The sequence below is a fragment of the Girardinichthys multiradiatus genome, chromosome 12 (genome assembly GCF_021462225.1).
Source record: "Girardinichthys multiradiatus isolate DD_20200921_A chromosome 12, DD_fGirMul_XY1, whole genome shotgun sequence".
Taxonomy (NCBI): Eukaryota; Metazoa; Chordata; class Actinopteri; order Cyprinodontiformes; family Goodeidae; genus Girardinichthys; species Girardinichthys multiradiatus.
The window spans coordinates 35061126-35076762 of NC_061805.1; the positions used below are offsets into that span (position 1 = coordinate 35061126).

Here is a 15637-nt window from a genome sequence, read left to right on the forward strand (position 1 = left end):
TAGAAAGGAAATGCACCCAAGCTGTTCCTGCCTTCTAGGTGTTGACGAACAACGCAGATATTAGCCTCATGTAAAGTGTTGTTTTTGAGTCATTCATGATCACATTTCTGTAAAATGTAGAGTTTGGGAAGCGTTGCGTCAGCAGGCTTACTGAAAAGCTTCCATCACATTTTTATTGGAGGGAAACTAAATAAAAACGTTAGTGTTGCTGTTGCATCTTTATTTGCCTGTCTGTTCAAACCAAATGATGAAAAGCTTTCATATATGAAAAAGCAGTATTTGGTTATGACTGTTTGATGACATATAAATAGATTCTAAACAATTGTGCTGAAAATTGTATAAAACGTATTTTCTAAAGATCTGTAACGTTTGGCGTACATTTATAGTGCCCCGAAAAAATATTCATATTTTGTTAACTTTTTCACATTTTGCCACTCACATTTCACATTTTTGCCACTTTACAACTTTAATGTATCGGATATTTTATGTGACAGCCCTGCACAAAGTACTGCATACGTATAAAGTGGAAGAAAAATAATCCATAGCTTGTTCAGATTCAGATTCTATTTGTTTTTACTAATCGTATCTGAAAACATATGTCATGCATTAGTATTCAGTTATCTTTCGATCTGGGACTAGCTTTCCTGTTCAGGAATAAAGAAATAAATTCCCAATGCATGATGCGGCTACCACCATGTTATACAATAGGGATGGTGTACCAGAGTAATGGTGTGCTAGAGTGATGCACAATATTAGTTTTCCAACACACATGACATTTTGCTTGTAGGCAAAAAAAATAAGATTTTGTCTCATGTCATTAGAACACCTTTTCCTACATGTGTCACTTGCTATCTTTTTTTTTAACCTCTCATTACTAATTAGGTGAGTTCTGAAGGCAATTGATGGTACTAGATATTCTTTTGTGGTATCATAGTGAAAACGGCTAAAATGAAAAATGATCTCCACTTCTTTCAAAATCTTATTGGTAGTTTTTTTTTTTAAATGCCCTCTCTTTACAATTCGGCACGACTTTGTATTGGTCTCTCATGTTGATGTTTGTGTTTGTAATGTGACAGAATACAAAGTGTAAATACTTTTGGAAGAAAACTGTATATCACTAATGCCATTTTTCCACTGGCTTGATTTAGCCTGGTTCCACTCCACTCGACCTGCTTGGTGAACATTTCCATTGCTGTTTTTTCCATAGTGGTGCCTACTTTTTTGGTCCATGCTGAAGGCTGAAAGAAAGAGGACACTATGTCAGCATCCTAAACCATCTTAAATTTCTAGAATTGCGCTGCTGAAGATGGTAGCAGGTTGGAGGTGCCCTGTTACTTTTCATTCTGATTAATTCTTTTTAAGAACTCAAAAAACTCTTGTGTGTAAAATTATTTTTTTGGATGATTATTCTCTCCGGTATTGGATGCTGTTCAGCTAGAATGATTTTTGCTGATCCTTTTTTACTTTTGGACATCTATCATGATGCGTCACCATGGCAATGAGATAGTTTTTTGTTTTTTTTTTACAACCAGAGCAGCTGAATAATATCACAAAACCTCAAATAAAACTTCAACTACAATCCCAAATCCCTGGTAAGTTGAAAAGGAGGCGACATGGATGCAGAGCAGGACAAAGAGAAGAAGGAGGAAGATCAAACCATCTTTTCAACCGATTTTGATGGGCAATGTGAGATTGTTGGAAAACAAGTTGGATGAACCCCAAGCCCTACAAAGGATCCAGCCAGGGTATTATGCAGTATTACGTGTTTCACTGAGACATTGCTGTAGGATCATGTCCCTGACTCCAGCATCTCTCTGCTAGGCTTTCTGACCATATGAGCCGAAAGAGATTTAAAGTGGAGCAACAAACATAAAGGTTGCGGCCTAGCAGTACTCGTGAACAAGGGGCAATATATAACCCTCTGATTTAATTACTTTGATTTTCCATTTGCATTCCCACATAAGACATGATGATTTTATTTTCTTTAAAGAAAACCCTGAAGAAAACGTTTTCGAAATTTTTATTTTTATTTTTAATTGTAACATTGTAAAAGTTACATGGTATCATACAAAAATACCAATTCTGTATGTGGAACTGTGAAGAAATGGAACAAATAAACATCTGTAATAAGTATCAGACGTTAGAAATAAAGTAGAAAAAAATAGCTAGAGACAAAATATTAACTTGTTTTCATTACAAAGAGCTACACATTTTAACAACTACTGATTGCAATCATCATCAGTCAGTTAGGGGTTTTAAGCTTAGTTTTATATCAAAGCAAACAAGGATTATTTGCACTTGTCCTGCACAATTAGAAAAAAAAATTTAAATCTTAAAATATTAATAAAAAAGCAAAATCGGCAAGTACTGACTTTAAACTATTTCTTTGAAAGAATCACTGTGAGTCAGAAAAAATACAAACTTATCAAAAAATGTAAAATCATTATGCTATAAAATAGAAATAATGCATAATTTGTTAAACATAATGTGTTTCAGACGTTTTACATTTAGCTAATTCAATTCAAAGATACTTTATTGATCCCCGAGGGGAAATTAGAACTAGGTAGCCAACTGAAATGCAAAAAATATAACAAAATGAGTAATTTCCATCAATTCTCTTTGCAGCTACTTTGCCTACAGCTTTTATGGTCAAAGAATCATTTTTGCAGATTAGGAGATAAATGTATATACACTATCAGTCAAAAGGACAAACCTTCTCATTCAATGGGTTTTCTTTGTTTTTATTCCTGCACCGCCTTAAAGACTGTTGTAAAACCATTTCAGGTTACGACCTCATTATGCTGTGTGTGCAAAGTAGAAATTAAAGCAAAGTTGGGCTGTTTCAAAGAATCTACAATATAAAAGATGTTTTTAGTTATTTCAGATTTCTTTTGTTTGCTACATAATTCCTTGTACGTTTGCTTCATAGTAGACAAATGAAAAAAAACAAAAAACATTGCATGTCAAAGATGTGTCCAAACCATTCACTGGTAATGTACATAAAAAAAAAAACAAACACTTAAACTCTGGCAATTAATCACAATGATTCCTTCTTGCAGTAAAATATGTAGCTCAACAGCTGTAGCCACGCTATGTTCATCACATTGAAATCAATTTGTTTTTGTTGATATATATTTGCTTAGCAAAATAGCACATGAAACATTTGAAAGCAGCCACATTCTATGAGCATAATTGCAGTGAAACTTTGAACATTACACATTTTGTGAAAGACAAAACTAAACAACTCAGGTGATGTTGTTCCCTCAGACCTTGTCTTGGCCACAACAAACCCCACTTTTGCCCTTTACAAAACAGAGTGCACAGCTATAATCCCCCCTGCCCCCCCCCCCCCCCAAAAAAAAACAACCCTAAATGCTACTTATACTTTGTTGTTTATTCTATGTGAGAACTATTACTGCTTCAGAAAGATATATTTCAACTGGTTAAAATCCAAAGCTCATCTGCTTTATTGTTTATTTTAATGGCTGTTGTTGCTGCTCTTTGGTGGTTATGGTTTCCCTACATGTTTATTATACTCTCACTGGTAAGCCTTGAAGCAGTAGACGCCATAAGACTTAACCTTTTTGTCTGGGAATGCAACAAAGCGCACTGCAGCCTCTGTGGGACTGCAGTTCTTGCGGGGCCTGGAGATTGGGTAGCGGACACTTCCATCAGCCAACCAGCCAGCATCGCAGCGGTCGTAGGCCTCAAGCTTCCAAGCGGCATACATATGGCCAACCTTAGCAATCTCTGCATTTTCGTCTCGGCATGCCTGCACTGCCTCATCAAAGCTCAGCCTGTCTGGCTGGACCAACCAATAGAAATGACCTGAAAGCACAGATGGCAATAAAAAGCTGCTCAGAAACAGCTTATATATAGAAACTTTCTTTTACTAGAAGGAGATAATAAAATGGAAAAAGAAAATGTACCCTTGAGTTTGGAAGCATAGCAGAACACATCAAAGCGGCTCATCCTTTTGTTTCTGCGTCCGTAGTTTCTGACTCCAGGATTGCTGTTGGTGCCGCCACAGGGCTGTCTGGGTTTGGTGATGGGATACTGCACTGTACCGTCACTCAGCCAACCAGCATTGCACCAGTCCAGACCATCTTTCCAGGCCTCCAGCAGCTGATCAAAGGAGGCAATTACAGCATCCTGGCTGGCACAGGTCTGCACAGCATCAACAAAGTTCAGGTTGTAGCGTCCACGATGGGGAGAGTATGGGAACACAACACCTGAATGACACAGAACATGCTTTACCAGAACATGCCAACACTAAATTAATTTGTATTTTGAACAACGGACCACATATTTTTGGTTGAGAGCTACTTATTTATGATAATTTGCAATTCTTAGTAGATTCACAGCCTAGTCAGGAAGAATGAATGTCACAAAATAGTTTACAAATCCACTGTTTTGTAAAATCTTATTTTACAATACTTTTTCAAACATGCATGCTTAAGTTTGTTAAGCAGCAATTAGTTATGCATTACTGCACCTTAAGCACTCAAAATTAGTATTAGACTGTAAACTGACCTCTGAATAATAGATCTTCAGGAATCGTCATTTTTAAAGCTTCAACAGGAGACGTTAAAATAAATTGTGACAAGCTCCAAAGTGGAAAAGATTTCAAAGTGCTTCTTTCAAAATGTTCAAGTTGGTTTCACCATGGTGCATCCATTACTCTGAGTGCATCTTTTGTGCTTTAATAGGTCTTTGCTGTTTGGTCAATGAAACCTCTCCCTTCTCCACTCATGTAATGCTGGACTCCTGACTCTCTGCAGAGTTGTGTTGGGACCCACAGCCATGGAATACAACTTGAAAGTCTGGTACGAACATTTGTGGAACTTTCAAAATAAATCGCATTAACCTACTTCCAGCCAGACAGCGGACTTCCCGTGATGTTATTGTCCGTCTAAAAGCAAACTGTTATAGAGAGTTCCCAGCAGAGACCCTGTCTCTATGACGCTGAGTGGAGCAGTTTCCCGGTATGAAGGAAGGACAACGGCGCATCACTGTGGTCACAGCAGTAACGTGCAGTTTGGCCGACCGACAGAGCGAGCCGACACTCCCCACATCTACGGAGGTTAGCTGGAAGCTAACCCATTGTTCACTGTGGGTGCTTTCTTCAAACTTCATCGCCCGGACAACTTTTCCTCAGCATGGTTCACATGAGAGGTTAGGTTTGGGCAGAGAGAGATAAGTAATTTAGAATGAAATGATCTAAAAATGTTTTCGTTTTATGAAGTTTGGTTTTGTTTATCTGCTCAGCACACGTGCTCAGTTTGTATGTTCTGTGTTTGTGTTTGTTTTAAAGTTAAGAAAAACTTTATTTAAAGGGTGATTTTAAACACAGAAGATTGATCATAACGTGCCGTCCATGCTTATGCATTTTAACCCTTTGATTAGTGGTATTTTAAAGGTATATGTTTGATTCTGATGATAAGCTACAAGCTTATTTTGTGAGCTTTAACTGCTAACAGTTAAGAACACGTGCTTGCCTGCTAAGATCATTTATCCCAAAAGGTTGTTGGTTTTCAATCTAGTAAAATATTCCCCTAAACATTACTTTACTAAACTTGATAACTAAGTAAACACCACTAAGCTGCATTTCTCCAGAAAGATTTGGTTCTTTTTCAAAATAATATTTCCTTAAATATTATTTTACTATTTCCTTAATAATATTTCTTTAAATATTATTTTATTAAATAAAGGCAGCTAATTAAACACTGTTGAGAATTTATCATCCAGAAAGTTGGTTTTATTCAGCAAATCATTCTTAAAATATTATTTTATTAAAATAATATTTTATCTGATCTTGCATTGTGAATGGTTGTTGAAAGGTATGCTATTTATTTCCTAAGTTAGTTCCCAGACTAACTTCACTTCACTTCCAGATTCTTCAAGATAATCCTTGGTCCTAAACATAAATAACATTGCATGGTAATGTTGCATCACTCTTTCGGTCATGATTTTCAACCATCTTTAATCAACTTGTTTATATTGTACATAGCCCATTAGTCTTCCTTATTCTTTAATTCTGCTTGATAGTTTAGTTGGATTGTTTTAGCATAGTAAACAGTTTGTTGATTGAAATATGTTTGACTTTGAGATGACTTATTTTTGTTAATAAATTCTTGTATTTTAAAAAATGTTGTGAATTCATTCTGTGTGTGTACAGAGTTTTGCTGTTCAATACTGTCAGAGCTTGGCTAATCCCTTTCGACTGTCCTAATACCACCACCTTACTGGGCTGGTACTCACAGGACAAACCTTAACAGACCGAAATATTATTTAATTAATGTATATTCATATTTAATAAAATATTAATATTAAATATGAAATCATATATTCATAGTCATAATTACAACCGTTGAAAGGTTTTAATTCTCAGCTTTCTTGCTGGAGGTAAAGGGTGCCATAGAAGGGATATGAAATACATTTACAGTTTATAGTAAATGTGTATGTATGTTTCAAAACTGTACCAGACACACTCTGACATAACACTAAGAGAAATGTGAGATTTGCTATTTGAACTAAGTCTGCTTGAAGATATCAGCATAAAGCTGCATGATTAATTGTACATTGAAGGTGTTCTTATCACGTTGCTTTCCTAATGCTGTGTCATTGGGAACTTCATTTAAAATGGGTTTAGTTTTGATATTACTGATATTACTAAAAGTCAGTTCTTTATTGTCTAAAATGATCAAGAAAAGAAAAACACATCAATGCCTCTAAGTGAACAACGCTATATTGCATTTCGCTTTGGATTCTTCATTCAGACCTGGTAATGACATCAGTGAGGTTAGAATGTGGTGTCTACTGACCAGCTACACTGTATTTCTTTGATTTATACATTTAAATTGACCGTTACAGCAATATGTTCAAAAAAGACATTGTACAGGACTCTGTGCTCTGATAGGACATTAGCTTTTTACAACATGTTTTTATTATGCAGTGCAGTCAAAAGAGATTGGAGTTTTTGTTAGAAAATCAGAAATTCAGAGTTCTAATGGAACACATTAAGTGCTGCAGTGGGTTTTACTCAGTGTTGTCAGCGTGATAATGCTAACTACTGTTGACATTGCAAATTGTAAACATATTACCTCACAGATTATGTATTTGTACATTAATGTTACACTGACATGATCAATAATAGTATTATGTGTGCCTCTGATTTAATGGCAAACTAACAGGAGTGTTGACAAAGGTAATGCAGAGATCATTTTAATGCATGAGGCAGACCTGTTGAGGGTTTGTACTGTTGATGAACTTCTAACTCTCCAACTTAAAATTCCAACTTTGGGGGTAGCTCTAGCAGGGCTTTTAAACTTAAAACTGTGAACCTTTGACTTCTGGTTGAAACGGAACACAGCATATGTGTATATAGAATTTTGGATGTATATTAGTTTTGTATGAAAACCAAAACCTCAGAATGTACAGTCATTAGTTTACTCATGCTTAAGTGAATTTATTGTGTTGCCAAAACAGTACTTACCTTCAGTTAAACCATTTTCTACCTCTAAGATGACATCTTGTATTATGTCTTCCATCCCATCAATGACCTCACACCGGTACCTTCCCATGTCCTCCATGGAGACTTCGGTTAACACTAGGGATGCATCACCACCTTCTAGATTTACCAAAAAGGCACGAGTCTCGAAGTTTCCATAAGTCCTCTTGTGTAAACCAATTGACACCAGAACATCCTCATTCTGGGATTCATCTTCTGCCACTTTGGTCCATGTGACTTTCAGACTGCCAAAGAAAAAGCTGTCTTCTGACTCAAACTTGCAGGGCAGGGTGACATTTCCACCCAGTTCAGTCTTGACTAAAAAGATGAAAACATAAAAAACAACATGTTTATGATACTTTGACATTTAAAGTGATATTTCACAAAGTAAAAGAGTATTTCTTTCATTTTTACAGCCTGAACATTTTTTTAATGAAAAAAAGGTGTAATGCATTTTTTTTCTGAACCCCTTACTTTGGTCGCTCATGTAAAATTCCAGTGAAATACATTGAAGTTTGTGTTTTTCACAAGACAAAATGTGAAAATGTTCAAGAGAAAAAGTATTGCATGGCACCATTCATTAAATGTGGATTGTTGAAATATAAATATGCAGAAACGTACAGTATCATTGCAGAAAGGTATCAGATTCTGGAGTGTGATTTATTGAAGGTTTTCCTGGGCATCACACAGTCTGCAGCCCCTGTTACCAATCCTCCTCTTTGTTCTCCTTTCAGAGGCAGTCAGTGTTGACAATTTCAAGCTTCTGGTTCCTCAGTATTAATTTTCAAAATGAAAAGCTTTGCTTTCATGCATTCTATCTTATTTGTGCTAAGTGTATCAAACATCTAATGAAGAACAGTAATCCTTTCCTTGGAGCACTGTTTCCAGATCCCTGCTGTCCAACAAAAGCCACCATTTAAGCTTCAAATCATAGGTCATCTTTATCTCTCCATGGGTTACCATCATTTCCTTGGCCTCATTGTTTGGACCTCACAGGACTTGCTTGCTTAAGAAGACTCGTTTAAAAAGGCCTGTAACCTTCAGACTCAGTTTGGCAAATCTAAGAAAGTTTATGGATTATCTGCAAGATGTAATAATTGTGATGATTGATAATTATGTTCATCCATCTTATTTGATCTATGATACGTCATGAACTCACAGATTCATGGAGGAAGTTCGAAGCCAACTTAGAAGAAGCATATTACCACACACATCCCCACACTCACAAGCCTACAATGGCTCTTAGTGGAGCCTATTATAACAATACAATCCGATCACATCACATGATATAAACAATACTTATCTACAAAATTGCAGGCTTTTGTCTGATTTACTGTTTTGGGGAAGAAAAGTTAACTATGTCAATACAATCACAGAATTTTTGGTGATCCCCTCTTTGACTCCTGTCCCCCTGCCAAAACACCTCCAGCTAAACCCCCACATCACATACACACTCACACACAAACAAAAAAAGATGTCTGTGTCTGATTAGTTTTGTTCTCTGTTTTCTGCATTAGGATGCCAAAATCTATCATGACGTTTCTTCCCAGAACCATGTCTGGAATACTATGACTGGACCCTTCACAGCAAAACCCACCTTACCTCCTGGGTATCACAAAAAAGAAAAGAAGCTACTGGCTTTCTGCCTTCATCTCTGCTCAATTCATAAACTCTTCTCGTCATACACACATGCAGAAAGGAGTGGTAGGGAATAAACTTCCAATACCACATCCAAACTTTGCTTCCATGTGGTTTTTGTTTGAAGCTAGCTTATTATGTGTTGTGTTTAAATTCGTTTTTATTCTCTAGCTTTCTGACTGTAATGCAACAATGATGCATTTCATCTGGGTCTCATTAACCTTATTTCTCTTGTACGTTCTTACTCTCTGTTGTTTAAAATGGTATACCATTTAGGTATCTTGGACCCAAGCCAACATACCTTGTCTTCTAACAAAACCACAGTAATTTACGCAGCAGATGTTTAAAACCTGGGATTTGAACCAACATAGGTATGAAGGTATTTTCCTACAATAGTTATGATTTCTGGCCTTAACGAATGCATTATATGCACAATCTGGTTGACCTGTATGCTGGTGATATTATGTAAGTGGCCACAGTTACTATGCACTGCAAACTGCATGGAGTGAACCAGAGAATTCTTAGGTGTGGGAAAAAATTGGCCCTTATTTTCTGCAGATTTTGTGTACACTTCTTTGATCCATTAAAGCAACATCTACTTTTGTGATGATCAACCATTCATCTATAAATAAGTATGCACACTGTCTAATAAAGAAAAAATGGCAGATTAAGATTTTCTCAATCCTGTTTGTGTAAAAAAATGTTGGTTAAGTACTTGGTAGTATAACATTTGGGTTGCCAGGATACATACCTCTGCATTGTGTGTAATTAAAATTGGCTAACTCTAATATTCTATACCCTTCATCTATTTGTACTAAGACAACTTCCTTGCATGACATGCTAGTATACTATTTCAAAAGTAAATTTTAATTGAGAAAGGCACCGTGAAATAGGGGCTGCGATCGGTCCATTTTCAGCATAATTGCAGCTGACTTGGAAGCTCATATTTTTGCAATGAATGACCACAATATTCCTAAGCATCTTTCTTTCCAAGGCATATTTACTTACATTTCACGCAATGTTCTATCTGGTATGTGTGTCCTGAATTTCAGTCACATTTCTTGAATTAAAGGTCTGAGACTATATATTATATTCCAACAACCTAATCTATTCCAGGCTACTCAAACAAAAGCGACATCTAAGCTCTTTAGTATTAAACACAACTTTAAAAAAGTCAAGCAGAAGCACAGCTGACAAATTTAATCTCTTATACAATCCAGCTTTACACATTTTAAAACATATTTTTTCATCGTAAACTTGGGTTTACCAGTGACTGCTTCTTTTACCAAACACCTGAAGGTGCTCAAGATGCTTGGCATTTTGAACAAGATGCTTGGCATTTTATGAGCTATGAAGAGCCTTCTTGCAGCTGCTTATTACTGGTGATTTTTAAAGAAGTGCAATGTTTACAAGGTGGATGAGGATCAATTTTGGCCTTTCTGTTAGTTAGAAGTGACTCAACTCCTCCTGCCTCGTAAATTCTCTGCATGGTTAGCCATGGCATGTGGAGTGACTGAAACCTGAGCGATCTGAACTGGTTTGGCCAAAGAGCTCTACCAAAAACATGATGTTACTGATCATCACCATGCCTGATGTGATGCCACTAACTTTACTGCCAAGTCATTTTCAAAACTTGAGTAAATTAGAGCAGACGAAGGGCTTCATTGTACTGTGTTATTAGAAGCACTGTTCAGTCCAACTTAGAAAACCTCTGCATCTGGTTTGTGAGTCTGAAATATGAGATGTACGGAGCATTGTAGTAACACCAGTGTGAAGCTTTGTCATGGCCTTGAAAAACACTGTACAGGCAACATGGAAATTTAAAATTCCCTTTTAGGCATACCGCACTAGAACAAAGGTATTGAACAAATAACTTATTTCTAAGTAAATATATTTCTAATAGGGCTATTAACATAACATTCTTGCCCTAAGTAATCCACAAATTAATAAAAAATAAGTAAATTAATTAGGTCTAATAAAGGGGATTGGGAAAGGGGTTAAGTACTAAATGCACAGACAAAGAAAGTTGTACCATGCATGGACAGTCAGAAAATCAGCTTAAATATGTCAGTATTTAGAAAGTAATCCTGCCCTTGGTCAGTGCTAATTGATATCCTTTAGTTTAACTCTAGTTGATTGCCTTTAAACAATATTTCTCATCACCAAGGTATTACACTCGAAGGATCTCAAGATGGGTGACTGCCAAGACCTATCTCAAAGTGTTTGCATCCTTAAAAACATGGTGATGTCATTGGTTACAGATGCATTTCTAAATGTCTGAATGTTTAAGTAAGCCACATTGGGAGAAATATTCCAAAAGTGGAAACAACATAATTTTACCACCAACAGCCAAAAAGTGTTTCTCGGAAGATTTCAGGCAGAAGAGTCAAAAGAAGGTTCAGAAGAGTTCACTAAGGGCAGAGGACTACTTGCAGAAAGCCTCAGTATGATCTGGAATTAGCAGGTCTTGATACCTGGCCATGATATAAGCTCACAACAGAAGACTCCATAAGAATAAGTAAAGTAAGACTTGCTATAGCTTGCTGCAGAACATTTAGACAGTCCCCAAAATAGTGGGAGAGGTCTGTCTGGTTAAATGGCCAAAACTGAACTCTTCACAAACCATGTTTAGGGAAGGAATGGCACTGTAAATATTCTCAAAACATCAAAAAAATTAATTAAGTGGTGGGAACCTCATGATGTGTCTCTCAGCGGACTATATAATTGAAGGAAGGATGCATTGAAAAATGTGCCAGGACATTCTTGATAAGAATCTGAAGATTAAATGAGACAGGACAATGAACTAAAACTAAGCTAAGCTTAAAAGCAATAACAAATAATTGTTCATCATTTGCTGAGATGTATTTGTGAATAAACCGAGCTCAAAAACTCAAATACTGAAATATTTCAATACATATTTTTCCCATTGTACTTTTTCCCATTGAGACAGTGGCAGCAGACAGAGACAGAGACTAGGATGTTAAAAGTAATTCCACACTGTCTGCTGCTACTGAAGTTACCCCTGCAGAGAATATTGCCCTGATCACGCAAGCCATGTTTTGCTTGTAAAGCAACAGCCTGTAGGGTGTACTTTCATCCTTCTTGCAGGAAAAGGGGAGCCATTCTTTCTCTGACGCACCTTAGACTTAACTCTTTAAAGTAAACTGTAGTCCTAAATTGTTTAATTTCACATAGAAATATGTGGTCTAAAATAATAAACTAATTTTTTTAATGTAGTTGCTAATGAAACTAAGTAAGCACATGTGTATAAGAATAAAGCAGCCAAGACGTACTCCCATTTTATTACCAAGCACAGTTCTCTTTCACTCTGTAAAAAGGTTGCATTAGCACATAATTGGAAACATCTGTTTGTTTTTTTAAAACACTAAACTCTATATTACTGGCATTGCAAAGTTCCAAGTCAAATCTTTTTACTATATTCTAAAGCTGCAACATTTAGATTTTGCAGTAGAATGACCTAATCTGGCTCAAATCCCCCCTCTGAGAAAGCATTCAACTGTGCACATCACACATCGTCCTGTTTATATAAGCATGTGTGCAGTGTGCCACACCCTTTTGTCTGAGAACATTGTTGTCATTTGCTGCTGGTCCATTTGTGTCAGTGCAGAGAAAGGATTAACAAGCACAGCTGGGGCAAACACAGCGGGCCAACTGCTCCAAACTCATTCCAATAAAGTGTTTCCTGTGTTCAGTCCTGCAGAGCAAGCACAAACACAAAGTGTCCCTGTGTGCATGATGTGTGTGATCATCTGAGCACATTGATCCAATCATCAGCTCACATGTGCAGTCTACAGTCATTACAGTCAGTTGCTGAATTTCAATGCAATCAAATGAATACAAATGCAAAACATCAAATGTGGTTCCAACATTTCATTTCTGAGCCTAAACATATTTCAAATCAACCATAGCCCACTTTCTTCCAACCAATCCCAAGCCACTGTGCCACGGCTCGGTAACCAACAACCACAGTAAGCATTAGACTTAACAGACTATTACCTCACAGGGAAAGACACAGTCATCTGGCTGCCGTTCAGCATGGGGCTCCATACATTTGGCTGTGGGTAGTTAATCTTCGCTCTACACTTGTCAGGCTGCCTGTTGCCATGGCTCCTTTCCAAAAGTTCCCAATGCTACATTGTGTGAGGAACACCCCAATGAACAGAAAGGGGTTCTTACTATAAAAAAAATGGTCCACAGAATATTCACTGAGCTGACTTAAGATGAACAAAAGCTTTTACATAATGCAGAAAAAGAGGTAATTTAATATGGTTTAGGTGCACATAGGCACATGCACAAGCTATGATGACATCATACGCCCATAAGAGAAATTTCAATGACTGGATAAAAAATGGCTAATCAATTTATAAACTCTTCTCCCGACAGGGAGGCCGTCTCTTCTGTTGCTTGGAAGAAATACAATTCAGAAATCCCTACCTTTACATTTACTGAGTCAGCTTGCTGGGCTGCTGAAAAAACATTAAACATCATTCAATCTCTATAACAGAAGAGCTTTTGACTTCACCCGTTTCTCATTGCAGAATAACAGTAGATGTTCATGGTGTTGTAGCTTAGAGTTGTTGCAATAAATACAAAGTGTCAGCCTGCAAGCAGATGTCAATTAGAAATTCTGACAGACTATTTGGAAGTGTTCTCTGGTAATGTTATTTGTTTGGCTCTGGGTTAATTCACCCCCATGGCCAATTTGTACCCCACATTACATACCCATTATGTATGTTGCCATTTTGTCCCATTTTACTTCCATTTAGTACACAGAAACAAAGCTGTTCTTACCCATGTGATGAACCATAACATGCATTATGAGTAGAACAAGTTGCAAAACTGCTCAAATCCCATCCAGAAACTTAACTTTAATCAAATATTATTATCTATTTTTTGGTCTTGATCCCGATTTGGGGTAACTGACTTATGAAAAAATGAAATGAGAAATATCTAAGCAAGCTCCTGCTTGCAGATATTAATTATTGAAGTCACCAAAGAACACCAAAGAACACCAAAAATAGCCCAGTTTTAGCCTGTAAGGGAATTGTGACCCATTTAAAGTAAGACATCTGGTTTTAGCAGTAAAATTGTCATTCAGAAGAGTGACCAGTAAGCTGCGAGGATTGACAGGGTAATTTATTCACCAGCCACTGGGTACTGTGGTGGTCTGTATGCAAGTCAGTGAGTCAATGGTGAGTCAGAGTATTTCTGAGTGTGTGGGTTACCCCTGAGACCAATCTGCTATGCACTTCTACAATGGCCATGTTGTTACCCCAGCTTATACTGTGGTACCATTTAACTCAGATTTCTTACACCGCTCTTCCTTCTGCAATGCCTCTTTGTATACAACCTTGCACAAGCATATACATACATGAAATACATACAATTAAAACAAAGCAATTGCATCACAAAGAAGTTTTATATCATGTTAAACTCACCTAATTTAGGAGAGGATGGAGTTGCCATTTGACAGTATGCACTGCCAGCCAGGGTCAGGGAAATTATTGTGATGCACACCAGACTTATCATTTTGTCTTAGTTTTCCTCTGTTATTTTAAAGTAAAAAAGTTTCTTAAGTAGAGATACAAACTTAAAATGTACTTTCAAAAATAAAAGTTGCAAAAAGTTATTTTTATATTTTTATCTTCCTATCGCGTTTTCTTTTTATGCAGCACCTGCCTGTAGTGCTACTGGAAATTTTGGGCTCCTCAGAGGTCCAGACAAATGCCTTTTATTGTAGCCTAACATGGTAGAGACCACTCCTCCTCCCCTCAGCCTCCCATGCATAACTCTTTACTGGCTCCCATTTGGCACTTCTTGTATGAAAGAAATCCCCTCCTGTTCCCCTGGAAGAAATAGAGAAACAGCTACATATTGGAAAGTTAACCAGCTGAAAATGGTCCAAAGTAACAGGCATGCAAGATAAACCTTGAGCCATATATGATACTAACTTCCTGAGAGCAGTCATTAAAATTATTTATCTGTTTAGAAAAACAATGAAAAGGCCAATTAGGATTCATTTATGTGTTTTATAGCTTTGTAGTATGATATTAAAATACATTTCAAGTCTCTAAGGATGAAATACAACAGGGACATCAGGTGAACTATAAGTCAATGAGGGTTTAATTTTTTTTCTTATTTCCCAACAATTTGTTTTATATATTTATATTTAAAATTTCTTCATTGAGCTCAAAGTTGAACTGAAGTTAAATTTCTTGTTTGTGTGCACAAACCTTCTGAATAAAACAAATTCTGATTGGTCTCACTGTTGGAGTAACAGCATCATAAACATGACAAACAATTAAAAGTCAGCTTGAGAACTGTACATTTGTCCTAAGATCCCTTGTTTCTTTTTTTTGATTGCATTCACTTCATTCCCCTTGCTGCCTTCTCCATTTACCATCCTTATTCATGAACATGTGGGACCAAGAACCTTTTCATGAAGTCAGCTAAGAGCTTCAATCCCCT

At 36.7% G+C, this 15637-nt stretch overlaps 1 protein-coding gene across 1 annotated transcript; it reads right to left on the reverse strand.

Moving 5' to 3' along the window:
• Positions 1-2004: 2004 nt before the first annotated feature.
• LOC124877200 (hyaluronan and proteoglycan link protein 1-like) lies at positions 2005-14885 on the reverse strand. The gene is made up of 4 exons (XM_047380261.1): positions 14608-14885; positions 7496-7828; positions 3930-4232; positions 2005-3828 (listed from the first exon to the last, which is right to left on the reverse strand). Exons 1-4 carry the CDS (start codon positions 14696-14698, stop codon positions 3539-3541), a joined length of 1017 nt encoding a protein of 338 aa, XP_047236217.1. The 5' UTR covers positions 14699-14885; the 3' UTR covers positions 2005-3538.
• Positions 14886-15637: the final 752 nt, after the last annotated feature.